At 42.8% G+C, this 26,670-nt stretch overlaps 4 protein-coding genes across 6 annotated transcripts; 3 read left to right on the top strand and 1 right to left on the bottom strand.

Annotated features, from left to right (window-relative positions):
• Positions 1-693: 693 nt before the first annotated feature.
• On the bottom strand, positions 694-1,349 carry LOC110498594 (transmembrane protein 215-like). Its single transcript, XM_090188554.1, has 2 exons — positions 1,188-1,349; positions 694-1,134 (listed from the first exon to the last, which is right to left on the bottom strand). Exons 1-2 carry the CDS (start codon positions 1,347-1,349, stop codon positions 694-696), a joined length of 603 nt encoding a protein of 200 aa, XP_090044680.1.
• A 2,244-nt stretch (positions 1,350-3,593) lies between these two features.
• Positions 3,594-7,298, top strand: LOC110497182 (NADH dehydrogenase [ubiquinone] 1 beta subcomplex subunit 6). The gene is made up of 4 exons (XM_021573160.3): positions 3,594-4,927; positions 5,309-5,401; positions 5,922-5,966; positions 7,137-7,298. Exons 1-4 carry the CDS (start codon positions 4,748-4,750, stop codon positions 7,200-7,202), a joined length of 384 nt encoding a protein of 127 aa, XP_021428835.3. The 5' UTR covers positions 3,594-4,747; the 3' UTR covers positions 7,203-7,298.
• Positions 7,299-8,159: 861 nt separating this feature from the next.
• Positions 8,160-13,183, top strand: LOC110497169 (E3 ubiquitin-protein ligase Topors). Of its 2 annotated transcripts, none has more exons than XM_021573142.3 (2): positions 8,160-8,410; positions 9,096-13,183. In XM_021573142.3, the coding sequence occupies exon 2, from the start codon at positions 9,105-9,107 to the stop codon at positions 11,817-11,819; it is 2,715 nt and encodes a 904-aa protein (XP_021428817.3). In that variant the 5' UTR covers positions 8,160-8,410; positions 9,096-9,104; the 3' UTR covers positions 11,820-13,183. The 2 variants fall into 2 exon arrangements, with proteins under 2 accessions (XP_021428817.3, XP_090043955.1); XM_090187829.1 differs by having other exon boundaries at positions 8,204-8,273.
• A 302-nt stretch (positions 13,184-13,485) lies between these two features.
• LOC110497173 (uncharacterized) lies at positions 13,486-17,154 on the top strand. Of its 2 annotated transcripts, XM_021573147.3 has the most exons (4): positions 13,486-13,602; positions 13,825-14,317; positions 15,872-16,312; positions 16,508-17,154. In XM_021573147.3, exons 2-4 carry the CDS (start codon positions 13,866-13,868, stop codon positions 16,542-16,544), a joined length of 930 nt encoding a protein of 309 aa, XP_021428822.1. In that variant the 5' UTR covers positions 13,486-13,602; positions 13,825-13,865; the 3' UTR covers positions 16,545-17,154. The 2 variants fall into 2 exon arrangements, with proteins under 2 accessions (XP_021428822.1, XP_090043958.1); XM_090187832.1 differs by lacking the exon at positions 16,508-17,154 and having other exon boundaries at positions 13,555-13,602; positions 15,872-16,316.
• Positions 17,155-26,670: the final 9,516 nt, after the last annotated feature.

Below are 26,670 nucleotides of genomic sequence, written 5' to 3'. Positions count from 1 at the left end.
GTGAAAACCACGCCGATGAAGATACATTGTCATGATGTATACTTTTTTTAAACAGGAATATCTTTCGTTATTTGTCTGTTCTTGGAGATGTTTACATTTTGAAATAATGTAAGGTAATAATTCACATCCAAACTGTTAATAATTTGTTTTTAGTAGCCTCTACAGTACATTGGCAGTGGTATATCCCCTTCTAGTTGTCTCTGTAACAGGTTTGTAATGTGCAGATTGAACTGTTTGCATGATTCACGTCGATGTGTGCATCATCTGGGCAGATGTAATCACAAAAACGTTTAATCATTTATTTATTTAGTAACTATACCACAAACACACCAATGCATTAAATGGATTTTGCTGAATAAGATATGCAATAGATACTTGATCATTAAGACAAAAAATATATAAAATAGTGCAAATGTAAATGTCAATTTAGAGAAATATCTTAATGCCCATTTAGATTAGATATTTATACAATATGAAATAAAAATCCAAAATAAATAGGGAACATACAATTCATTCATGAAACAAATACTGCAAATGTCTTTCTTATGTTACCTGCTTCAACATTAGTACTGCAGTATTATTTATCTGTATGATAAACAGGCTTACTATTCATGTCCCAGGTACACCTAAATAGATGTAGTAGTTTACGAGTTCCAGCAATAGGGTTTCCCCAGTAGGCTTCAGTATCCACACTTAGACCACAGTCTCTATGCCCCACATAAAATCTCTGGGTTTGGTGTAGCAGTAACTGGGTCCGTACGGAGAGAAGTCTCCCTCGTAGTACACCACAAAACTGTTCCGTTGCTGCTGAGGCACATGATGCACCTTACTACTGTAGGCCCCACAGTGACTGTCCATAGAGTAGGACTTACTATCATAGATACTGTAGTTAGGGGCACCTGCCATGGCCATCAAGGCACTAGCTGGGTAGCGTCGCACCTCATCATGGTTGTGGTTCACTTTATTGATCAGATGACCAGACTCTTTCACTGTTGTAATGGTAATGGATACAGAGTCTGCTCCAGCCCCAGATCTATACCCAGTCTCAGTCCTCTTGTCCCCATCAGGCTCCTCTGAGTCTCTGGCCACCGTGGAAGACTCTTTGGTTCTAGGCATCTGCTTCCTCCTCCTACACTTGCGACAGAGGCAGTTGAGACATTGGCGCCGTTAGCCAGAATGATAGCCACCACCCCTGGGAGGCAGATGGCAGGTCCAATGGCGATGAGAGGGATCCCGCCCAGGGTCTCTCCCTTCATGCCCGACATGGTGAACATGAAGCCAAAGAACAGTAAGGGGCTGCTGATGGCCACCACCATCCCTGTGCGGGGGTTCATGTCGTCGACCCTCATGGTGTCCAGCCCTCCACGTCACTGAGTTCGCTCACTTCGAGACGGTACACTCCTCACAGTCCTCTTGTAACACTGTATTCCAGAGTCTAACCCTAACCCTAACCCACTCACAAGATGGGATATGTCGGGCGCATGCAATCTGTCGATCACTCAAATGGCATTGAGTGTCTAATTAACACACTTTTCAACCAGGCATGTCAGGCCTTCAGCTCTCTTTCTTAGCTATTACACAGCACTAGTTTGTGTTGTACTTACCTTCTCCACTTCATAACAAATGGTGGTAGGCAACTGCCATATTCACTGTATAAACTTTCCCCTGTCAAAAAGTCAATTGCAGTTTTCCTTTGCAAGTCACTTGAACTACTCAGAAAATAGTCACTTTTGAATTAGTAGAAAAACCTCTATCAAACATGAATTATATTCATACTTTATGAATGATTCATTCAATGGAAAGGCTGGGTGTAGTTGGTCTGTGCTGCATCGCCTGATGAAGTCTGTCTAGATATAACTGTGGTTGGTTGTGTGTTTGGAGACAGTCTAGGGAGGTTGAAGATGGACACGTACCCTTTAGAACAGGATCTGACTTACTAGAGGTGGAATGAAAGTCATCCCGAACACTTCCATCTGCTCTGTGGTTCTAGCCAAGAGACACAGTGTGCCTTACCCAAACCACAAACAAATATATAGAGAACGAGATCAGCTCTCTGGGTCTAACCTTGGTCCAACAGATGACGATACCTCCTATGAACCTAATTCTGGACTGATTTAAATGGCTTCGGGGTGTGTCCTGGCCCTAATTTCAAGGGAAGATGTTTTGACATGGGTCAAGCTTCTACTAGTGAGAGAGGAAGACGCCAATTCCCCCAGTGCTGTCTGATGCATATGGGGGAGTCGGAGATGCTCCTTCAATGGTCTCGTATTTGAGTGATACATGATAGGAGGGCGGTAGCAAAACCAGCCCCTTGCTGTAAATCAAAACTGGGTGTGTACCAAACATTTTGGGGTACCAAAATGTTTTGGAAAAATACACGGAAAGGGTCATGGGTTCATTGATTTTCATGCAACTAAAGAGAGCCTGGTTTGATTGCCACTGTAATGTTTTCTTTATCATGTTTTACTCTGAAGTCAATGGCACTATCGCTCTAACAACTCTGACCAACAGATGTAGGATCTTTAATATGAGACAGTCTGCTACAGCAGGAAAATATCCTGCAGCAAGAGGAAATTAGAATTATTATGTGGATTATAGTTAATGGACATTTTGTAGGGGTTGACACATCAAGTCTGAAATTTCAAAGTGGAAAACTACACGTTTTTAATTCCCTGCATTGCAGGAACGTTCTCCTGCAACAGGGTGATTGAATAAAGATCCTACATCTACAACAAACCTTTTATTTTTTCACTTTTTCCTAATATGCTGTAAGAGTCAAAGTCCAAAAGTAAGATATACAGTATATACTTCTCATAGAGAAGCTGTATACACACAGAGGAGACATACACTGATAAAGGTGGAGGAGAGGCCATTCTCCTAATCTAACTGCTATTGGGGTTGTATCCGCTCTCGTCAACCTTCTGTGGTTTCTTCGGCACTCATCGGGGCGAGTGCCAACTTCCTGCAAGGAACGGAACACTTGGGTTAGGTTGCACCACAGCCACTTGATTAGTGTGTGGTTTAGATAGAAGCTGCAGGTTGGATTACTGTACACTTGGTGGCCTCGGAATTCCGCCTGATATAAGTCTATATTGTGCAAATCCTCATGGACTCTGATGAAAGGCTTATCAGTTTACTAAACTATCTCTGCATATGACACTGTTAATGATGCATCATTTGGGGCCTGTGTCATTTAAATGACTCTGGTTTGAAAACAATTCTCAATGCATTTCATAGACAGGACTGGTGCATATCTTTCGTTGGATAATGCCAATTCTTATGATATGCTACTAAAATAAATCACTATTGATTTATGCTTGGGCGCGTTCTGTACACATGTAAAGCCGTCACAGCGTATCTGATTTGGAGTAGATCTTATTTCAATCGGATCCAAATGCAAAGACAACACACATCAGTTTCAATGGGGAAAAGTCCACTTGAAACAGAGTTTACGTCAAGCCTTTATGTCCTCTGTACTTGGAATATATAAGCCTATATATTCCAATATATATAAGCCTATATATAAGCCTATGGTCAGTTGGAAATAAATTCATAATTCTAATAAGAAAAGAGAGACATTTCAGATGGACATGTCAGTGGTTTTATTTGATGAGTGACATAAAATATCCGTATTTTATATATTTTTAATGTCGTGAGTATTTCGACACTGTCCGTCATCAGAAAGCAATCATGTTGTTTTACAACCCAGTACGGGGAATGGAGGGAACACTCAACTATATATTTGGCTGTAGTACTACTGTCAGGAGAGCACACTATTTCTGTTCATTGATTTATGTATTGATGGCAACTTACACACTAGTTGACCTACTCTGTTACACTCTGCATCACATACGGATGAATGATTTTGTGGATGTGTTGATAAAGTCCACTATATTTCAGAAGACATTGATATAGTTTGCTTAACAAATTGATGATCAAGACAGTTGACTATACTGTATCACTAACTATTGATAATACATCACATTATAACTAGTCCTTATATAACCCATATTATGTACAAATGTCAAACATTTCAGCTCGTATTTTAAGTGTTATGACTAATGATTGAAAAAGCCCTCTGAAGCAATAATGTTTGATGATAGCTAAGGTTTCACACCTCACCAGTCTATATTGGGCACAAATTAGATTACAGTTTGTCCTAGCCACTGTGCTTCTACAACTGCATTGTTTGCTCTTTGGGGTTTTAGGCTGGGTATATGTAAGCACTTTGTGACAACTGCTGGTGTAAAAAGGGCTTTATAAAATACAATTGATTGAGGACTTGCTTATGCCCTCGGGACAGTGGTAGAATGGTCATATGGTGACAACAGTTTATAATGCTGCAACCGCATCCAAACAGAAAACTCATTATCATTCACTGTTTATGACATCTTAATAGCAATTCACAAAGACATTTACCATTATAGTAAAAAGCATATGGATACATAATACAGAGTTTCCTTCATTTTGGATGAATGTAAAAAATGTAGTAAGCAATTGTGTGTAGCATATTTTGCACAATGCATCAGTGAAATCAGTGATCATGAAAAATCCCTGTTTTGTTTCCTCCTCCAGTCCCGTAGATGTCACTCACACACTCAGCCAAGGGGGGAAATGTGTAGTTACCGTTGTCGTTGACTGTTTTCTTCTTCATGAGTTTTGGCTGTGCACTCCATGGCGGTGTCCTCCATGGTGTCATTGTAGTGAGGTTGAATATCAAGAAAATAAGAACTAGCCCTTCTTAATCATGACTGGTTACACAGCAGACGAAAAGCTCCGCGTAGAGCAGATTTCAAACCTCAGGAGGAAATGGCTGAAGGACCAAGAGCTCAGTCCCAGAGAGCCCGTGCTGCCAAAGACAGCCCCCGGGCCGGTGGCAAAATTCTGGGCTGGCTTTCTGGAACCGAAGACCCTGTGGAGACTTTACGTGAGTTCATCATTTTGGCCATTTCATTGTACTATATCAACGAACAACACTGTGTGAATTGGATTAGAATGACTAACTAGCTAGTATTTGGGATAGCTACGTGCTATGTTTTTGTTTTGAGACGTCGGTGTTACTGTTTACTAGCTAGCCTAGCCAGTTGCATGGGTCGTCACTAGTTACCATAGCCACATTGACTAGTATTCTCATGCTTGGTGTGATGCCAGTCACCTGTGCCACTGCCAACCTGAATGTAACATAGCTACTGGCATGTTGCTAACTAGTAGTTGTACCGAAAAAGTGCATCAACTGTTGTCAGCAAGAAATCAACAACACCTGTTAACATTTGTGACACACGTCCCCTTTGTGTTGCTCTCTTTCCAGACCTACAAAGTCTACACTGGTGGAGTGTTCGCCTTGACCCGGTTGCTGATCCCTGCCTGGGTTGTGCATTATTATGTGAAGTATCATGTTGCTGTAAGTTCAATCAATTCAACACCAACAATTATATTGTCTTTTCATTCATGTAGTAATGTTGTTGTTAGGAAAACCTGTTCCTGGAGTGTAAGAGGATTTTGGCCCAACCAGACACCACCTGGATTCTTCCAACCACCTCACAGGCCTAATTGGTTCGATTTAAAACACCAGGCCTCCCAGCTCTAAATCAGACATGAAATGCCAGGCTGTGTCACTCAAAAATCAGCATTGCTAATGCTTTCCCTTGACCTACTGCCTAGACAGACAGGTCTTGATTTAAAAGGCTGAGACCTAATGGTCAAGAAGACTGATAATGTGTTTGACCTTGGATGTTCAAAGTTAATTGCGCTCCGATTTATGAAATGTTATTATACAGTAGTGGATTGCAGTTTTTAGCCCGGGGTTGTTGGTGTTCATTCACTATACCTGCTCTATTGAAAGTTGTATCATGCATGTGTCATAGAAGAGTCTTCAATTCAATCGAAAACATTGACCTGTCCTGCTTGTGTGTTTGTCACAGAAAAAGCCCTATGGCATCGTGGAGCTGAAGCCCAGACTGTTCCCTGTAAGTACATCTCATGTGTTGTTATAGGAACACGATTAAGCCTAGTCCTGTATGAAAAAGCACATACAATGAAGAATCTCCATTGTAAGTGCTTTTTAGTCCAGACTACGATTAATCTGTGTCTGTGAACTGGCTCTTAGTGTTACAGTGGATTCACTGCCCACTGGGCAAAAACAGGTTGAAACATACATTGTTTCCATGTCATTTCAACTGAAAAATGCAAATGTCAACATGGAAAACCAATTAGTTTTCCAAAAGTCATTGGGGAATTTTGTATTTTTTTCACCTAACTTTGAACCTAAATGACTGGGTGACATTTTTGGTTGATTTCACATTAAATTCATATTAGTTGACAACTCAACCAAATGTAAATCAAAAGTAGATGTTGAACTGCCATCTGTACCCAGTGGGTGGGCAGAAAGGGTTGGGTTAAATACGGACGACATATTTCAGTTGAACAACTGACTAGGTATCCCCCTTTCCCTTTCCTTTTGTATTGATGATTGGACAAGATGGCGCCGACAGAGGGTCACCTCACTTCTAGTCCTTAGGAAACTTTGCCGTGTTTTGTTTTTTTATGTGTTATTTCTTACATTGTTAGCCCAGAAAAACGTACGTGTTATTACATACAGCCGGGAAGAACTACTGGATATCAGACTTAGATGTGTGTGTATTAGGTTTTGTTGTGGAATTGTTCCATTTCTTGTTAGATATTGCTGCATTGTCGGAACTAGAAGCACAAGCATTTCGCTACATTTGCAGTAACATCTGCTAACCATGTGTATATGTGACCAATAAAATGTGATTTATTGCTTATAGATTTATTAACAGATGCATGTGACACAATGGTGCACTTTGGCAGTTTACAGTAAAGAACTGAATTGCAGTGTAGCTTATATATGGCCTACTATGGTAACACAAAATGTATTTTAGCAGATGCTTTAATCCAAAGCGACTTACAGTCATGCGTGCATACATTTTACATATGGGCAATCCTGGGAATTGAACCCACTACCCTGGTGTTACAATAGTCATGCTCTACCAACTGAGCTACAACGGACCACAAAAGCCCTGGATTCCCAGACAGCTTTCCTAGACCTTGTAATGAAAGAGTAGGGACATCTAGCAACTGACTCTTTCATTATCTGTTAATTTTCCCTCTGTGTTCAGGGCGACACCATCTTGGAGACGGGAGAGGTTGTTCCAGACCTCCCAGAGAGCCATGGTCACCACTGAAGAAGACATAGTTGAAAGAATTACACAATGTCTTTTTGTCCCTGCCCTGTTGTAAAAAACTTTGTATATGTCATTAAATAATATTTACAATACTAATACATGTCAGAGAAGTATATTTGGACAAGAATGTGGGGGAAAGAGTGCTGCATTTATTTGAGTAATTCAGATCCAGTGTTTCAATCAGAATGTATTAGTCACATGTGCCGAATACAACGGCTACAGTGAAATGCTTACTTACGAGCCCTTAACCAACAATGCAGTTAAAAAAAATACACATAAGAATAAGAAATAAAAGTAACAAGTAATTAAAGAGCAGCAGTAAAATAACAATAGCGAGACTATACACAGGGGGGTACCGATACAGAGTCAATGTGTGGGGGCACTGGTTAGTTGAGGTAATATGTACATGTAGGTAGAGTTATTAAAGTGACTATGCATAGATGATAACAACAGAGTAGCAGTGGTGTAAAAGAGGGAGGGGGGGGGGTCAATACAAAAAGTCAGGGTAGCCATTTGATTAGGTGTTCAGGAGTGTTATGGCTTAGGGGTAGAAGCTGTTTAGAAGCTTCTTGGACCTAGACATGGCGCTCCGGTACTGCTTGCTGTGCGGTAGCAGAGAGAACGGTCTATGACTAGGGTGGCTGGAGTCTGACAATTTTTAGGGCCTTCCTGGTACAGTGGTCCTGGATGGCAGAAAGCTTGGCCTCAGTGATGTATTGGGCCGTTCACACTACCCTCTGTTTAAACGTTTAAAATAAGAGCTTTGCAAACGATTTGACACAAGTAACCAATAGTGTAACCAAACTCATAATCATATTTGATGTTTGTATATTATGGATGGCTATGGTTTATTAGTACACTACTGTCGTCTATGTCCAGATTAGGTTGCTTTCCAGATAATTCATCCTCTGTTAAAAGTTACTGTCAATAGGTGGCGCACGAGACCATAAAAAAAGTACTTCACTCCAAAGCGGAAGGTCAACACCCTCCAGTATACCATCGTCCTTTGCGTTTTTTTAAACGTAGCATTACATCACGGTATGAAACAGGAGGCCAACTCCAAAGAGTGTGGTAAACAACTAAATTAATGTACTTCTCTTTAGTACATATGGAAATAGTGAAATATGAAAAGATAATATGAGAGGTCTTGAGTGTTGTCGCGGACAGGATTCTTAGACATTTGCCTCGGATCCCCGGCTTTTTTTTTGGTAAGCAAAGGGACGAAAGATGGCTAGCTGAAAGCTATTTTGCTAATTTACCCAAGCTGTCATTTATCACAATTCAGACTCACAAACATGTCATGAATACATCATTTCTTGTCAGGATTATCGGTCAGAGATTAGGGCCAAAGTCAACCATTATGAGTGTTCACTGTCCAACCCTAGATGAGTCAGAACAGCTAACGTAGCTGCTAAAGTTATCTATCGAGCTAGCTAACGTTAACCTTACCAAGTAAAATACACGTTCAAGTAATATAACATTACATGGGAAGTTATTGGGCTTTATTATCATTTTACAACTGTGGTGAGCTAATTGTAAGATTCTGTTGAAATTGGTTGACAGTCATTTTGCCATCTATGGTCAATTTGGCTAAATTTAGCTGTGACCCCTGTACAATCTTTATTATTATAGTTTTCTGATTATGTAACACATTGGATAATGACAAAATGTTTAGATGCTCCTCTTGCAAAATTCTTCCCTGTTTGCAGGTTGAATTAATACCTTTGAAATTATATGTAAGGGTGTGTAGATGAAAGAGTTGTCTCTGCATCTGCCAATGGGCCCAGCTAGTGACAGTATATTACAGAAAATTAAGTTTGAACAAAGTCAGTGCTGTGTTGTGTCCCTTTATTGAAAACACTGTTTAACATGAAGCAATATTTTCTTCCCTAGACTATCACCATGGCAGCAGCAAAGATGACCTTACGGCTACGCAAGAAGAGTGCCCTGGACAAGTCCTCTGAGGTTTTGTCTGCCGAGGCGTCTCCAGACTCTAAGTGCCCCATCTGTCTGGACCGATTCAACAACATGGCCTACCTCGATCTCTGCTTGCACAAATTCTGCTTCCGCTGCATCCACGAGTGGTCCAAGAACAAAGCTGAGTGCCCGCTATGCAAGCAGCCATTCAACTCTATCTATCACAGTATACAATCAGAGAAGGACTTCAAGAAGTATGACCTGCGGCCCACGGAGAACGGTTCCTTTGGGAGTTTCGCAGGGGAACGGTTCCGCTACCGCACCACGCTGACGGGGGCGCGTCGGCAGGACCAGAGAAGAACATCCCCTCCCCCCGACAACGGGGTCATGTTTGAGGCCCTAACGGGGGCTTCCCCCCCTCCTCGACAGGACCGAGGCCTCCGCCGCATGATGGCGCGCCTGGCGGCCAGGAGGCGGGCAGAAAGTGAGGGCCGGACCGTGCGCAGCCTCCGTGAGCAGGAGATGATCAAGTTCAGACGGGCGCTCTACCGGCGAGGGGTGCGAGTTCGGAGTGTGCGAGACGGTGGCCGTTCCCGGGACATCACGGCGGAGTTCTTTCAGAGGAACCCGGCCTGCCTGCACCGCCTGTTGCCATGGCTGAAGAGAGAGCTGGTGGTGCTGTACGGTGCTCACGGCTCCCTGGTCAACATTGTGCAGCACATTATCATGTCCCGCATCACCCGCTATGACATGGAGGACCGGGCCATCCACGAGGAGCTACAGCCCTTCCTCCAGGCCCGAACCGATCACTTCCTGCATGAGTTTGTCAACTTCGCCCGAGCACCCTTCAACATGGAGGCCTACGACCAGCATGCTGTCTACGACTGCCCTGCGCCGTCCTCGGACGAGGGCAGCAGCTCCAACTCCTCTGTGATTGCCATCTCCGAGGATGAGGAGGAGGGCGATTCTGTGGAGCTGGACCCCATGTCCGGGGGCGCCCTGAGCCAGTCAACATGGGACGACGAGACACCCGGACCTTCGTACTCCACAACAGAACCCACCAGGGCCCTGCTGCTATCCATCAGAGACTCTGACTCAGAGAGCAGTGTGGGGGAGGAGTGCGGAGCAGTGTTACAGCCAAAGGCCCCTCGCCTGACTGCGGACTCTGCTTGGGTGAAAACCGACAAGGACGGACCGGCGTGTACCTCCTCTGGCGATGAGGATTGCATCATCGTGGGCTTTGTAAAACCCCTTGCTGAAAGGACTCCGGAGCTGGTCAAGCTGTCCTCTGACTCAGAGGAGTCTGTTCTGGAGGAGATCAAAGATGAAGTGCCCAGGCTGCTTCAACACATCCGCTTCACCAGCCTTAGCCCCGCCTCCTCTCAAGGCCAATGTCCTGGGAAGGCAGATGGGGTGGAAAGGAAGCAAGATGTATTGTGCTCCAAGGAGAGACATAACACCTCACCCTCAATTAGATGTGAGACATCATCCAGTAAGTCAGCAAGCAAAAACAGAGGACAAACTGAGAAAGACGGCAGGAGATGTCACAGTCGAGATAGATCTAGAGAGAGGCCACGGTCGAGAAGCAGAGACCGGGGAAGGAGGTCCAGGAGCGCCGACCGCAGCCGCTCGACCAAGAGCCCGGCTATCTCCATCAACAGCGACAGCACTCTGTCCAGAGGCAGGAGGCAGTCACGCTCCCAAAGCCGCGACCGCTCCCACACTAAATGGGAGAAGACGAGGGACAATAAAGATAGCAGCCGATCAGGCCGCAGCCACGACTCATCGTCACACTCCTATCACTGGCACTACTACAGCCGGGAGAGTGAGAGGGACAGCAGTGCCACGCTCTACACAGAGAGGAGGTCCTACTACTCCAGCTCACACAGGAACATCGATTGCAGGTCCCCGAGCCAGAGTCCTGATTCCCACCGGCGGGATAAGAGGCGCTCCAGAAGTCGTTCCAGCACCTGTTCGCCGTCCGGCGCTCACAGGAAGTCTCGTCACGAGAAGCCCAGCGGGAAGAGAAAGTACAAATCGAGACACCTGGAGGAACCTGCCCCCAAAGACCAGTCCTCCAAAGCCCTCGACGAGCCTCCCTCCTCCACCACCTCGTCCTATGTGAAAGACAAGAAGAAGAGCAAAGAGAAGCGTCACAGGAAGTCCAAGGAGAAGTCTGGGGGGAAGAGGAGCAGGAGCCTCAGCGTGGAGATCATCTTTGAGGGCAGCTCCTCGGAGCAAACCAGGAAGCACCAGAAGAAGAAGAAGAAGCACAAGAAGAAGGGCAAGAGGCACAGGAGCAAAGAGCGCACAGGGTCCAGGAAACACTCGCCCACTGTCATCACCATAGACAGCGACAGTGACCAACATACTGCCGAAGGCGCTAACGATGCTAACCACACCTGCCCGGTAAGCAGCAGCACAAGCAACAGCGTGCTAGCGCCTAGCACAACCACCACCACAGGCAACCCTGCAGACTCTGGCCTGCTGGAGTCCATGTTACAAGACTGGGAACAGCAGATTCCACCTGTGGGTCTGGACAGTGGAGTGCTGGAGGCCAAGCCTCCTATAAATGTTGCTGCTGTTTCTGACACACCCACACAGAGTGAGGGGGTTCTGTCCCAATCTGCCTCTGCGGATGAGGCGAACTCTCATAGCCCTTCAAATGACAACACAAGTCATTTTTTGGAAGAATCATAATGCTGGCCTCGGTGGGTAGGAAGACATTTAATTTACCTTTAAAAGTTAGTTTTACACCTCACTATGTAGGATGTTATATGTACTGTTCTGCCAAAAGGTGCTCTTTCATTTGGGATGTGCCACTTTGCTGTATGAGGTTAAAAAAAAGGGGGGGTCAAAGATTGGGTTTTATTTGTCTTATTTACAGTGACTGTCTGTAAAGGCCTACATTTAAAAAGTATTTGAAGAAATTAGTTGAAGTATTTTATAATCAGTCATTCATTTCTATGCATCATTCTCAGGGATAACATGGGCAATAAAGCTGATGTGGCTTGTACCGTTGTGTTGAAACCAAACACCTTGTCTACCTGCTGGTCTTGTAATCTGATGGAAAACTGCTCTTAATACTAGCTAATAAATCAATATGGGAATGGGAAAGACTGTTGTTGTAACTGTGGAGTTGTAAATAGTAATAAATGTTTCAAAACTGAAATCAACAGCTGATATGACCTCCTGAATAAGTCAGCATTGGCCAGTGGCTCGTCGTTGGAGGCCACATATGTAATGGTTACTGCCTGAGTGGGTATCGTTTCATGTGGATGGCATGAGAGTTCTAGAACCTTACAGATGCTACTACGATTAAGATGCTAACACGTTACTGAAGCTGATTCTAGTGTGATAAAGGAACATCAACTTGCCAGTGGTGCAATAACAAAATTCTTGAAAGTAAGAAGTATCATAATGTCCCCATTAGATTAGGCTTATCTGAGTGGGCACGGTTGCTTTTCATTTGAGATTTGATAAAAATGATGCTAAACTGTTGGGACAAGACAACAGTGACGATTTTAGCATGTAAATCTTGGTGGGGCAAACTCAAAATATATGTTTTTAGATGCATGCCAGCAAAGACGCAACACTAAACAATACATGAATTGCCCTATAACGGTGACAAGTGTTGCCCACAAACTGTTAAGGCCTACATAAAGCTGTCCCAACAGCAGAGCTTTCTTTCCAGCACAATGGAGTGAATCCTTTGGGATTGTCTGGCAGCGAAACAGAGAATTGCTTGGCGAGTTCATGTTCCCATGGGATATCGGTTACTGCTAAGGAGTACTGTCTGCATTGATAGCTGTGCTTGCTGTGGACCATGTGAGGAAAACCTGCACGGAACTGCCATACTTCGCTGAGGGAATATCTATAAGTAGTGAGTAACCACAACGGTGGGGTGCTTGTTTTGTTTTTTTTTTGCTCCAACGCGCCCCAACGGGTTAAGTAAGCTTGAAATAATTTGGACATGGGTTGTGCATGAATCATTGGGGTTTATTATTTTATTTTTATTTTGATGTGGTGCTTTGAAAATGTAATAATACACATCTTGAACCTTATGTATGTTGTCTTGGTGGAGTCATTTATCGTTTCAATTTAATTGAATGCATGGCTTTGACACTGCCTGGGTGTCAATGCAAACCTATAATCATTCCATCTGAAGTTAATACCCTAGTTGTCATCACCCTAGATAGTTTACAATAGGGATTCTTATTGGAAATGTCCTTCTCACCTAACATCCGAGATATTCTATGTAAGGTAATATCGTGAAAGTCAAATTCGAACCCGGTGAGAGGGTTACATTTGTTTTTGCTAAAAATGTGGTTCTTACCTTCCTTGAATGACGGGTCACCACTGCAAGACTAGACCAGGAAACGAAACCTAAATAGGTAAGATTGGCCTGCAGTCAGGAATTGAAACCTAGGCGCTAGGTTTCCTAAGCATACGGAGTATTCCTGCATTTGTCTTGCAGCAGCAGGTAAGAACGGTTAACTTATTACTGGACACGTGGCTATCAAACAACCCCTGTTTACTTACTAAATAAGTCTTTACATGATCGTGTTATAATGCTAGTGTAATAATTCAGCATATTTTGAAATATTATTCAGCCATAACAATTTAGTGTAACAGTTTCAGCCTTAGGAATTTTAATTATGTTAACTTACAAATTGTAATTGCAATGTGTGTACTTATATTACAGCTCATTTCAGCAGAGGTGTATTTAACAGCAGTTTGGTTACTATGGATGTTAACCCTGATTCCCCATACTACATCAACTTGCTTGACAGCAAGTCTCATCCTGAAGATCACAGAGAATATGTGATGTTTCATGGCTGCTCAAAAGAGGGCGCAGAGTTGATTAAGAGGGACGGCTTCAAACCATCAAGTGCAGATAGAATGCTTGGTGCTGGTGTTTATGTTAGTCGGGACATCCGAAAAGCCTGTAAATACCCTCTTGATGTTCCTGACTCTGAGAAAAGAGTACTAAAAGTCAGAGTGAATGTCGGCAGGGTTAAGGTCATAGACAGGCAGAACCACACCATGCAGAAGACATGGCACACTGTGCATGGCTTTGACACTGCCTGGGTTCCTCCTAATGTTGGCATGGTACTGTGTAACCAGGAGGAGGACTGTGTCTATGACCCAAAGAGAATCAAAGTAATCGAGGTCATGAAGGTTACTGAAGATAACTTGTAAGTATGAAAAAGACTGCACTCTTTTCAAGAAACCTAAAGGGATAATCAACCCCAACCCATGAATTATTGTGATTGACAGTGTTAAACTGATAAATAACACTAATATGTGAAAACAGTATTTTTTTGTGAACAAATGTTTCATTTTGTCGTTATAACAAGGTTGGTAGCAACATATGAAAATCGTTGTAGAAATCCGTTGCAGCTCAAGTCAACTACAAAATCCACCGTGCAATGGTATTTCTTTGGGCAGCTGGCTAGCTAGAAAACGTCGCTACACACAATACTACCAAAGGTTTGTAAAACTAACCCAAGATAGACCAGAGCCTGTCGTTTCCAATGGAAGCAAACGAATCATAGTGGGCAGAAAAATCAAGGTGGGCAGAGCCAAGCACGAGCTAGAGATTTCCTAAGGCGCGTTCTAGCATTGATTTGCATATTTACATTAGGGAACGCCTACTCTGAAGTGTCCGTGTGCAATAACTAAATTCGCCCTTTCGCTCCTAAATATTTTCGAAACTTCGGCAAAAGGTAAAGTCTACTAAACTTAGTCCACTATGTTGTTACAGGGTGTAGGTTTGGAAACAGTAAACTGTATTGAGTTGAAATGTTTAATCGATGACAAAATGTGTAGAATGTCGTCCAAAATCCATCTCGCTCAATCTTGTCCCACTGCCGGGGACTGGGCTTCCTCTCTTCACCATATTTGGCAGTGAGTGGAAACCAACCGAACGCTTCACATTTGTTTTTGAACCTTTATTTAACTAAGCAAGTCAGTTAAGCACAAATTCTTATGTACAATTACAGCCAAACCCGGACGACGCTGGGCCAATTGTGCACCGCCCTATTGGACTCCCAATCACACATGTGATACAACCTGGACTCAAACCAGTCGTAGACCACTGCGCCACTCCGGAGCATGTATACATCCAGTGAAATATCTGGCTCATTCTTCTATCTGTGATCATACGAAAGTCCATATCAGCGTGTAATGTAGCTAGCTGTAAAAATCGACTAAACAAACTGCACTGTTAATTTAGTCTCTCACCCAGTTCAATTTGCAGTTCATTTCTGTCCAGAGCAGTGCAGAGTACGTTGCTATGGCAACAACGGCTGTTTCCCACAGACACACGCAGAAAAAAAGAGTTAAATAATTTGGTACACTTTTTAGATTGAGCACATCTAAGTGAATTATATACTTTGTCATGAGGATATAGACTAGTATGCCATATCATCTATAGGATAATTTGGTGATCTGGAGTGCAGGTAATTGTTTTAAAAGCGTTATGAAATGTTAGTGTCTATCTGCAGTGAGGAGAACCATATGATGCGTTCCTACACGATTTCCTGATTTCACAGAAGGACCACTTGGAATTATTTTTTTTAACCCACTGATAAAACATAGGCTTTCACCAAATTGACATGAGTTTCATAATTTTTATTTCTGTGGGTGGATTATCCCTTTAAAGATAAAATATCTTAGAATTTGAAATAATGTACATAGGCCTACTGAATCCAATATACTTTATACAAAATGGTCTCCCTGTCTTACAGATCTCAGTATGATCATCTACAGAGTGGAGTCTCCCCTGAGGACAGCCACGTCTATGTGATGTATCATGGAACATCAAAACAGATTGCTGTGGATATACAGAGAAATGGATTCAAACCTTCCAAAGATGGCATGCTTGGTGCCGGTGTCTACCTCAGTCGAGACATTCGAAAAGTCATTAGATACCCCCTCAACACCCCATTGATGACCATTCCTGACTCTGATAGGATGGTTCTGAAAGTAAAGGTGGATGTAGGCAGAGTTAAGGTGATAAAAAGGCAGAGACACCCCATGCAGAAGACCTGGCACACTGAGCATGGCTTTGACACTGCCTGGGTTCCACCTAATGTTGGCATGGTGCCGAGCAACCAAGAGGAGGACTGTGTCTACGACCCAAAGAGAATCAAAGTGTTGGCAATGCTGAAAGTGCCCAACTTAAAGAAGTAAGTGATATTGAGCCACATTCACCTATAACAACTAGACAAAAGTAGTACTATGCTGGCAGACATATAAAGCAATCATTAATAATTTTCCAAGAAAGGCTTGAAAGAGTTATTGATACGAGCACATACGCTATGCTTACCTCTCTTTATGCAGGTTTTGATTGAGACATTTTGTATTGAATTCTCTTTCCCCAGTGTAAACCCATGGTTGAACAATCCACTGCAAAACTGATGGTGTTCTGCATTCAGAGGGAGCATCAACTCATGGTCATCAGAAGAGGATGGTGTCGGGTTCACCTAGGGGTCATGATTGGGGCTGTACCAAATGATTGATGTATTACAATAATTGATTATGCTAATGTTGTATTAATAGAAGGGGAGGGGTTATGAGACCCCTCCCTCTACATTTATAGGGTCCTAGACTACCGATTAACAATATATTTACACATTGAGATTTTAATGCTCTCTCTCTCTTATTTATTTATTTATATATACATATAAAGAGACCCCTCTGAGACAGAACTCTGCAGGGGAGTGTAGGAGATAAGACTACACAGACATTCCACTATAAATCAACTTGGACATATTTACTGCTAAGCTTTTAGATAACACACTAAAAGCATTGTTTATATAGCTTTGTGGGCATGGTTTTGGTCTCATGAGTAAAAGGTAATGACGTAGGCAGTGACATCACTAAAGGCTGGACTTCGGGTTTGATAAAGTAACATGGGACCTTTTTGTTTGATGCAGAACTTACTGGGAAACATGCGCGCTATGTTCCTGATTGTCAACTTCTGTCTGCAATTGCATTAATAAAGGTTTTTGAATGATTTTAATTTAAAGATATTGTCATAATGCTAATTTCACCAATGATTGACAAGGAACAAGGAAACAAACCCTAACATTTGGCGAGCTTGCCAGGAGTGAGTGTCACCCGGTTGGTGGAGATTCCACACCATGGTGCCAGAACTCATAGGAAGAAGATGCTATATTTCACAATGGGCCTAATGATGATTTGACATGGCAATCTATATGCAATCAATCATATGACCTTATCATATCAAATATTTTTGAAATACAATCAATCATATTTCCTTTATGTCAAATATACATGTTTATCAATGATCATATGTTGTTTAACAAAATATAGCTTCCTATAATAAATCTATAACAATTAAGTTATTTGGTAAATATGAACTCTTTTTTTAACTGCACTGTTGGTTAAGGGCTTGGTAAGCTGCTCTGACAGATGATACTTAAAGTTAGTGAGGGAGATATGAGACTCCAGCTTCAGTGATTTTTGCAATTCGTTCCAGTCATTAGCAGCAGAGAACTGGAAGGAAAGGCGGCCGAAGGAGGAGTTGGCTTTGGGGGTGACCAGTGAAATACACAGAAGTGGGAAGTTTACATACACTTAGGTTGGAGTCATTAAAACTAGTTTTTCAACCACTCCACAAATTTCTTGTTGAACCAACTATAGTTTTGGCAAGTCGGTTAGTACATCTACTTTGTGCATGACACAAGTAATTTTTTCCAACAATTGTTTACAGAGAGATTATTTCACTTATAATTCACTGTATCACAATTCCAGTGGGTCAGAAGTTTACATACACTAAGTTGACTGTGCCTTTAAACAGCTTTGAAAATTCCAGAAAAGGATGTCATGGTTTTAGAAGCTTCTGATAGGCTAATTGACATAATTTGAGTCAATTGGATGTGTACCTGTGGATGTATTTCAAGACCTACCTTCAAACTCAGTGCCTCTTTGCTTGACATCATGGGAAAATCAAAAGAAATCAGCCATGACCTCAGAAAAAAAGATTGTAGATCTCCACAAGTCTGGATCATCCTTGGGAGCAATTTCCAAACGCCTGAAGGTACCACGTTCATCTGTACAAACAATAGGTACGCAAGTATAAACACCATGGGACCCCGCAGCCGCCATACCGTTCAGGAAGGAGCAAGGAGGCCTACAAACCTGACTCAGTTACACCAGCTCAGTCAGGAGGAATGGGCCAAAATTCACCCAACTTATTGTGGGAAGCTTGTGGAAGGCCACCTGACACGTTTGAACCAAGTTAAACAATTTAAAGGCAATGCTACCAAATACTAATTGAGTGAATGTAAACTTCTGACCCACTGGGAATGTGATGAAAGAAATAAAAGCTGAAATAAATGATTCTCTACTATTATTCTGACATTTCACATTCTTAAAATAAAGTGGTGATCATAACGGACCTAAAACAGGGAATTTTTACTAGGATTAAATGTCAGGAATTGTGAAAAACTGAGTTTAAATGTATTTGGCTAAGGTGTATGTAAACTTCAGACTTCAACTGTATGTGGTGTATATGTAAATGAACAGGATCCCAATTTATTTTACCACATCCAAAATTGTGAACCTGTGACATCACACATACATCATATAGCATGATGCAGAGTCATACAATGTAGTATATTATCACACTAATGCTGGTGGGAGTCATATCATGTATTATATACCTGCTGGAGCGCGTGCTGCGGGTGGGTGCTGCTATGGTGACCAATGAGCTGAGATAAGGGCTTTACCTAGAAAAGACTTATAGATGACTTGGAGCCAGTGGGTTTGGCGACGAATATGAAGCGAGGGCCAGCCAACGAGAGCATACAGGTCGCAGTGGTGGGTAGTATATGGGGCTTTGGTGACAAAACGGATGGCACTGTGATAGACTGCATCCAATTTGCTGAGTAGAGTGTTGGAGGCTATTTTGTAAATTACATCGCCAAAGTCAAGGATCGGTAGGATAGTCAGTTTTATGAGGCTATGTTTGGCAGCATTAGATAAGGATGCTTTGTTGCGAAATAGGACGCCGATTCTAGATTTAATTTTGGATTGGAGATGCTTAATGTGAGTCTGGAAGGATCGTTTACAGTCTATCTATCCAAACACCTACAGTTGAAGTCGGAAGTTTACATACACCTTAGCCAAATAAATAAAAAAATCTGTTTTTCACAATTCCTGACATGATACTGCCACCCCCGTGCTTCACGGTTGGGTTGGTGTTCTTCGGCTTGCAAGCCTCCCCCTTTTTCCTCTAAACATAACGATGGTCATTATGGCCAAACAGTTCTATTTTGTTTCATCAGACCAGAGGACATTTCTCCAAAAAGTACGACCTTTGTCCCCATGTGCACTTGCAAACCTTAGTCTGGATTCTTTATGGTGGTTTTGGAGCTGTGGCTTCTTCCTTGGTGAGCGGCCTTTCAGGTTATGTTGATATAGAACTTGTTTTACTGTGGATATAGATACTTTTGTACCGGTTTCCTCCAGCATCTTCAGAAGGTCCTTTGCTCTTGTTCTGGGATTGATTTGCACTTTTCGCACTAAAGTATGTTGATCTCTAGGAGACAGAACGCGTCTCCTTCCTGAGTGGTATGAATTTACGCAGCAGGTTAGTATCATTAAAGTAGAAGTTTAGGAAACTGAGGTTAAGGTTAGGAAAATGGTTAGTGTTTTGAGGAGGTGAGGAGAGAGACTTTGAGTATGCTTTTCGCATGGTTTGTTCAAGACAATTGAGAACTCTGAAAAAACGAGCTCAGACTGGGATGTCAGTGATCTTCGGGCGGCGAAGTCGGAGAGCTAAAACGCTGCAGTCATTTCTAGATGTGATACAGTTTGTCAATTTGACTTAAAAAAAGATTAATTGGGGTGCATTTTGCAAACCCCAACCCTAACACTTTTCCTAACCTGTTACGTTAATTATCCTAACCTGCTGCTTAAGTTTTCCTAAACCTGCTATGATAAGGGAATTTTTGACAAAAGCTGTATCCATTCTAGACAAAAATCGGTTGATGGCCGAATTTCCGACTTCTAATTCCGAGTTGGATGACCGTTCAAAATTATTTCCCAGTTGGAGCGCGTTTTTTCCTAGTTCCCAGTTGTCTTGAACGCACTGTAGTCAGAGATTTCCTAGTTTCGAGTTCCAGGTTGTCTTGAACAAACCAAGTCGCCTAGCCTATTCCGATCTGACGTTTGATTTGCGAGTGCTACACTGCTCTGAGTTGGCAGTGGCAGTCCAAACTTCATGTAAGGTTAAGCATTTAAATCATTTATTTGAGCTAAACAGCATAACACATTTGATCGTAATAATGACAGAATTGCGTTTACTTTCATAGTCGTTTTCTCTCAGTGTTTTTTATTTGTGGCCTTGTACCTGCAGTAAATGTTAATGGCTTGATTAGGCTAAACATAATAAAACAATTCCGAATAAGGTATTGAGTTAGAATTGTATGCCTGACAATCTTATAAACGTCCAAACGCCTTCTGCAAACAATTTGGACTATGTTAAATATGAGAGCCAGGTCGGTAGGAAACCTATAAATTACACAACACATTTCAAATGAAAGTCAAACTTAGGTTTTGCGAACATAACACAAAGTAAATAGGGTTGGACATAACATACTAAAAACACCAGAAAATCACCGATCTTTTCCAAAGTATTTCCCCGCATAATAGAGCGATATAGGCTACAGTATGTGATCGTATACAAAAGTAGGCAAGGTTTGAAATTATAATGTTTAAGTAAAATATTATATCTGATCCTGTCAATTTTCAGTATACAAATGATTTGTAATCATGTTCCGGCCTCCTGACCAAAAATCGGCCCGCGACTGAATCTAGTTTATGATTCCTGACCTAGGTCATTTTTTTATTTTTATTTATTTTTTATTTAAACTTTATTTAACCAGGTAGGCTAGTTGAGAACAAGTTCTCATTTGTAACTGCGACCTGGCCAAGATAAAGCATAGCAGTGTGAACAGACAACACAGAGTTACACATGGAGTAAACAATTAACAAGTCAATAACACAGTAGAAAAAAAAGAGTCTATATACATTGTGTGCAAAAGGCATGAGGAGGTAGGCGAATAATTTCAATTTTGCAGATTAACACTGGAGTGATAAATGATCAGATGGTCATGTACAGGTTAGAGATATTGGTGTGCAAAAGAGCAGAAAAGTAAATAAATATAAACAGTATGGGGATGATGTAGGTAAAATTGGGTGGGCTATTTACAGATAGAATATGTACAGCTGCAGCGATCGGTTAGCTGTTCAGATAGCAGATGTTTGAAGTTGGTGAGGGAGATAAAAGTCTCCAACTTCAGCGATTTTTGCAATTCGTTCCAGTCACAGGCAGCAGAGAACTGGAACGAAAGGCGGCCAAATGAGGTGTTGGCTTTAGGGATGATCAGTGAGATACACCTGCTGGAGCGCGTGCTACGGGTGGGTGTTGCCATCGTGACCAGTGAACTGAGATAAGGCGGAGCTTTACCTAGCATGGATTTGTAGATGACCTGGAGCCAGTGGGTCTGTCGACTAATATGTAGCGAGGGCCAACCGACGAGAGCATACAGGTCGCAGTGGTGGGTGGTATAAGGTGCTTTAGTAACAAAACGGAATGCACTGTGATAAACTGCATCCAGTTTGCTGAGTAGAGTATTGGAAGCTATTTTGTAGATGACATCGCCGAAGTCAAGGATCGATAGGATAGTCAGTTTTACTAGGGTAAGTTTGGCGGCGTGAGTGAAGGAGGCTTTGTTGCGGAATAGAAAGCCGACTCTAGATTTGATTTTAGATTGGAGATGTTTGATATGAGTCTGGAAGGAGAGTTTACAGTCTAGCCAGACACCTAGGTACTTATAGATGTCCACATATTCTAGGTCGGAACCATCCAGGGTGGTGATGCTAGTCGGGCGTGCGGGTGCAGGCAGCAAATGGTTGAAAGGCGTGCATTTGGTTTTACTAGCGTTTAAGAGCAGTTGGAGGCCACAGAAGGAGTGTTGTATGGCATTGAAGCTCGTTTGGAGGTTAGATAGCACAGTGTCCAAGGACGGGCCGGAAGTATACAGAATGGTGTCGTCTGCGTAGAGGTGGTTCAGGGAATCGCCCGCAGCAAGAGCAACATCATTGATATATACAGAGAAAAGAGTCGGCCTGAGAACTGAACCCTGTGGCACCCCCATAGAGACTGCCAGAGGACCGGACAGCATGCCCTCCGATTTGACACACTGAACTCTGTCTGCAAAGTAGTTGGTGAACCAGGCAAGGCAGTTATTAGAAAAACCAAGGCTACTGAGTCTGCCGATAAGAATATGGTGATTGACAGAGTCGAAAGCCTTGGCCAGGTCGATGAAGACGGCTGCACAGTACTGTCTTTTATCGATGGCGGTTATGATATCGTTTAGTACCTTGAGCGTGGCTGAGGTGCACCCGTGACCGGCTCGGAAACCAGATTGCACAGCGGAGAAGGTACGGTGGGATTCGAGATGTTCAGTGACCTGTTTGTTGACTTGGCTTTCGAAGACCTTAGATAGGCAGGGCAGGATGGATATAGGTCTGTAACAGTTTGGGTCCAGGGTGTCTCCCCCTTTGAAGAGGGGGATGACTGCGGCAGCTTTCCAATCCTTGGGGATCTCAGACAATATGAAAGAGAGGTTGAACAGGCTGGTAATAGGGGTTGCGACAATGGCGGCGGATAGTTTCAGAAATAGAGGGTCCAGATTGTCAAGCCCAGCTGATTTGTACGGGTCCAGGTTTTGCAGCTCTTTCAGAACATCTGTTATCTGGATTTTGGGTAAAGGAGAACCTGGAGAGGCTTGGGCGAGTAGCTGCGGGGGGGCGGAGCTGTTGGCCGAGGTTGGAGTAGCCAGGAGGAAGGCATGGCCAGCCGTTGAGAAATGCTTGTTGAAGTTTTCGATAATCATGGATTTATTGGTGGTGACCATGTTACCTAGCCTCAGTGCAGTGGGCAGCTGGGAGGAGGTGCTCTTGTTCTCCATGGACTTTACAGTGTCCCAGAACTTTTTGGAGTTAGCTACAGGATGCAAATTTCTGCCTGAAGAAGCTGGCCTTTGCTTTCCTGACTGACTGCGTGTATTGGTTCCTGACTTCCCTGAACAGTTGCATATCGCGGGGACTATTCGATGCTATTGCAGTCCGCCACAGGAAGTTTTTGTGCTGGTCGAGGGCAGTCAGGTCTGGAGTGAACCAAGGGCTATATCTGTTCTTAGTTCTGCATTTTTTGAACGGAGCATGCTTATCTAAAATGGTGAGGAAGTTACTTTTAAGGGATGACCAGGCATCCTCAACTGACGGGATGTGGTCAATATCCTTCCAGGATACCTGGGCCAGGTCGATTAAAAAGGCCTGCTCGCAGAAGTGTTTTAGGGAGCGTTTGACAGTGATGAGGGTTGGTCGTTTGACTGCGGATCCGTAGCGGATACAGGCAATGAGGCAGTGATCGCTGATATCCTGGTTGAAGACAGCTGAGGTGTATTTGGAGGGCCAGTTGGTCAGAATGACGTCTATGAGGGTGCCCTTGTTTACAGATTTAGGGTTGTACCTGGTGGGTTCCTTGATGATTTGTGTGAGATTGAGGGCATCTAGCTTAGATTGTAGGACTGCCGGGGTGTTAAGCACATCCCAGTTTAGGTCACCTAACAGAACAAACTCTGAAGTTAGATGGGGGGCAATCAATTCACAAATGGTGTCCAGGGCACAGCTGGGAGCTGAGGGGGGTCGGAAGCAGGCGGCAACAGTGAGAGACTTATTTCTGGAAAGATTCATTTTTAAAATTAGAAGTTCGAACTGTTTGGGTATGGACCTGGAAAGTATGACATTACTTTGCAGGCTATCTCTGCAGTAGACTGCAACTCCTCCCCCTTTGGCAGTTCTATCTTGATGGAAAATGTTATAGTTGGGTATGGAAATCTCAGATTTTTTGGTGGCCTTCCTGAGCCAGGATTCAGACATGGCAAGGACATCAGGGTTAGCAGAGTGTGCTAAAGCAGTGAGTAAAACAAACTTAGGGAGGAGGCTTCTGATGTTGACATGCATGAAACCAAGGCTTTTTCGATCACAGAAGTCAACAAATGAGGGTGCCTGGGGACATGCAGGGCCTGGGTTTACCTCCACATCACCCGCGGAACAGAGGAGGAGTAGTATGAGGGTGTGGCTAAAGGCTATCCAAACTGGTCGCCTAGAGCGTTGGGGACAAAGAATAAAAGGAGCAGATTTCTGGGCATGGTAGAATATATTCAGGGCATAATGCGCAGACAGGGGTATGGTGGGGTGCGGGTACAGCGGAGGTTAGCCCAGGCACTGGGTGATGATAAGAGAGATTGTATCTCTGGACATGCTGGTTGTAATGGGTGAGGTCACCGCATGTGTGGGTGGGACAAAAGAGGTATCAGAGGTATGAAGAGTGGAACTAGGGGCTCCATTGTAAACTAAAACAATGATTACTAACCTGAACAACAGTATACAAGGCATATTGACATTTGAGAGAGACATACAGCGAGGCATACAGTAATCGCAGGTTACTAGTACATCAGAATGTATTACCATGATGGCGTATGCTAATTACATTTTTATGTAATATAAAATTGTTGGCCTTCTAAACAACCGACCCATGGACAATGTGTGCTGCCAGAGAAGAGATATAGCCTAAGGGTTCAGTTAACAACTTAAATTAATGGTAATGGTTAAATAGCTATTGAAATGTGAAAATGTTGATTTGTCACTATGTTGACGGTCCCTAACTGCTGTTGGTGGACATAAGGAAAACTACAGGCGAATTTCCGTTGAATATCTAATCTGAAACTGTCTTTACCTCGGTTGTTTAGTTCAACCTTTAAAAAATGTATGAGCATCTTGGCCTGCTTGTTTTCATTTAGCTATATTTCCCATTTCAGAGGTCAATGGAAAGCGCCGAAAGTGCAGGCACATGTTTCCCAAGTAATCCCCCACTCATAAGCACTGAATGCTGCGGGTGATTTGCTGCTACTCTCTGACAGCAACCATCAAACCGAACCCCAGAGACTGGGCTTGGTTATTCAAGATTAGATGATATACCTTTTGACATGAATATTCACATGTGATCTGTTTCATCTGACATTATGAAATGGATTGTTTTAACCTATATTCAATAATAAATATCCATAGTCAGGGAGGTATTCCAATGTTGTCAGTCATGATTGTTTAATAACTGCATTATTGTGCAGGTGGGCTGGAGCACCATAAAGGACACATTTGTGTGTGATAAGAGATACAAGTATTATGCACAGAATTATAGATATACTTCTCCTTGATGCAACCACTGTGTCAGATTTAAAAAAAACTTTACCGAAAAAGCACACCATGCAATAATCTGAGTACAGCGCTCAGGTAACAAAACAAGCCAAACAGATATCCTCCATGTTGTGGAGTCAACATTAGTCAGAAATAGCATTATAAATATTAACTTACCTTTGATGATCTTCATCCGAATGCACTCCCAGGAATCCCAGTTCCACAATAAATGTTTGATTTGTTTGATAAAGTCCATAATTTATGTCCAAATTCCTCCTTTTTGTTGGCGCATTTAGCCCAGTAATCAAAATTCATGGGGCGCGATCACTAGGTGCAGATGAAAAGTCAAAAAGTTTCGTTACAGTCCGTAGAAACATGTCTTTAGGAAGTTTTTAACATACAGTGCCTTGCGAAAGTATTCGCCCCCCTTGAACTTTGCAACCTTTTGCCACATTTCAGGCTTCAAACATAAAGATATAACACTGTATTTTTTTGTGAAGAATCAACAACAAGTGGGACACAATCATGAAGTGGAACGACATTTATTGGATATTTCAAACTTTTTTAACAAATCACAAACTGAAGAATTGGGCGTGCAAAATTATTCAGCCCCCTTAAGTTAATACTTTGTAGCGCCACCTTTTGCTGCGATTACAGCTGTAAGTCGCTTGGGGTATGTCTCTATCAGTTTTGCACATCGAGAGACTGACATTTTTTCCCATTCCTCCTTGCAAAACAGCTCGAGCTCAGTGAGGTTGGATGGAGAGCATTTGTGAACAGCAGTTTTCAGTTCTTTCCACAGATTCTCGATTGGATTCAGGTCTGGACTTTGACTTGGCCATTCTAACACCTGGATATGTTTATTTTTGAACCATTCCATTGTAGATTTTGCTTTATGTTTTGGATCATTGTCTTGTTGGAAGACAAATCTCCGTCCCAGTCTCAGGTCTTTTGCAGACTCAGGTCTGCATCAGGTTTTCTTCCAGAATGGTCCTGTATTTGGCTCCATCCATCTTCCCATCAATTTTAACCATCTTCCCTGTCCCTGCTGAAGAAAAGCAGGCCCAAACCATGATGCTGCCACCACCATGTTTGACAGTGGGGATGGTGTGTTCAGGGTGATGCGCTGTGTTGCTTTTACGCCAAACATAACGTTTTGCATTGTTGCCAAAAAGTTCAATTTTGGTTTCATCTGACCAGAGCACCTTCTTCCACATGTTTGGTGTGTCTCCCAGGTGGCTTGTGGCAA

Source organism: Oncorhynchus mykiss, chromosome 10 (assembly GCF_057628025.1).
Source record: "Oncorhynchus mykiss isolate SJ-2025 chromosome 10, ASM5762802v1, whole genome shotgun sequence".
NCBI classification, from domain to species: domain Eukaryota; kingdom Metazoa; phylum Chordata; class Actinopteri; order Salmoniformes; family Salmonidae; genus Oncorhynchus; species Oncorhynchus mykiss.
Note: the sequence above shows the minus strand (reverse complement) of the source record. Positions and strands in the feature narration are given on the sequence as shown.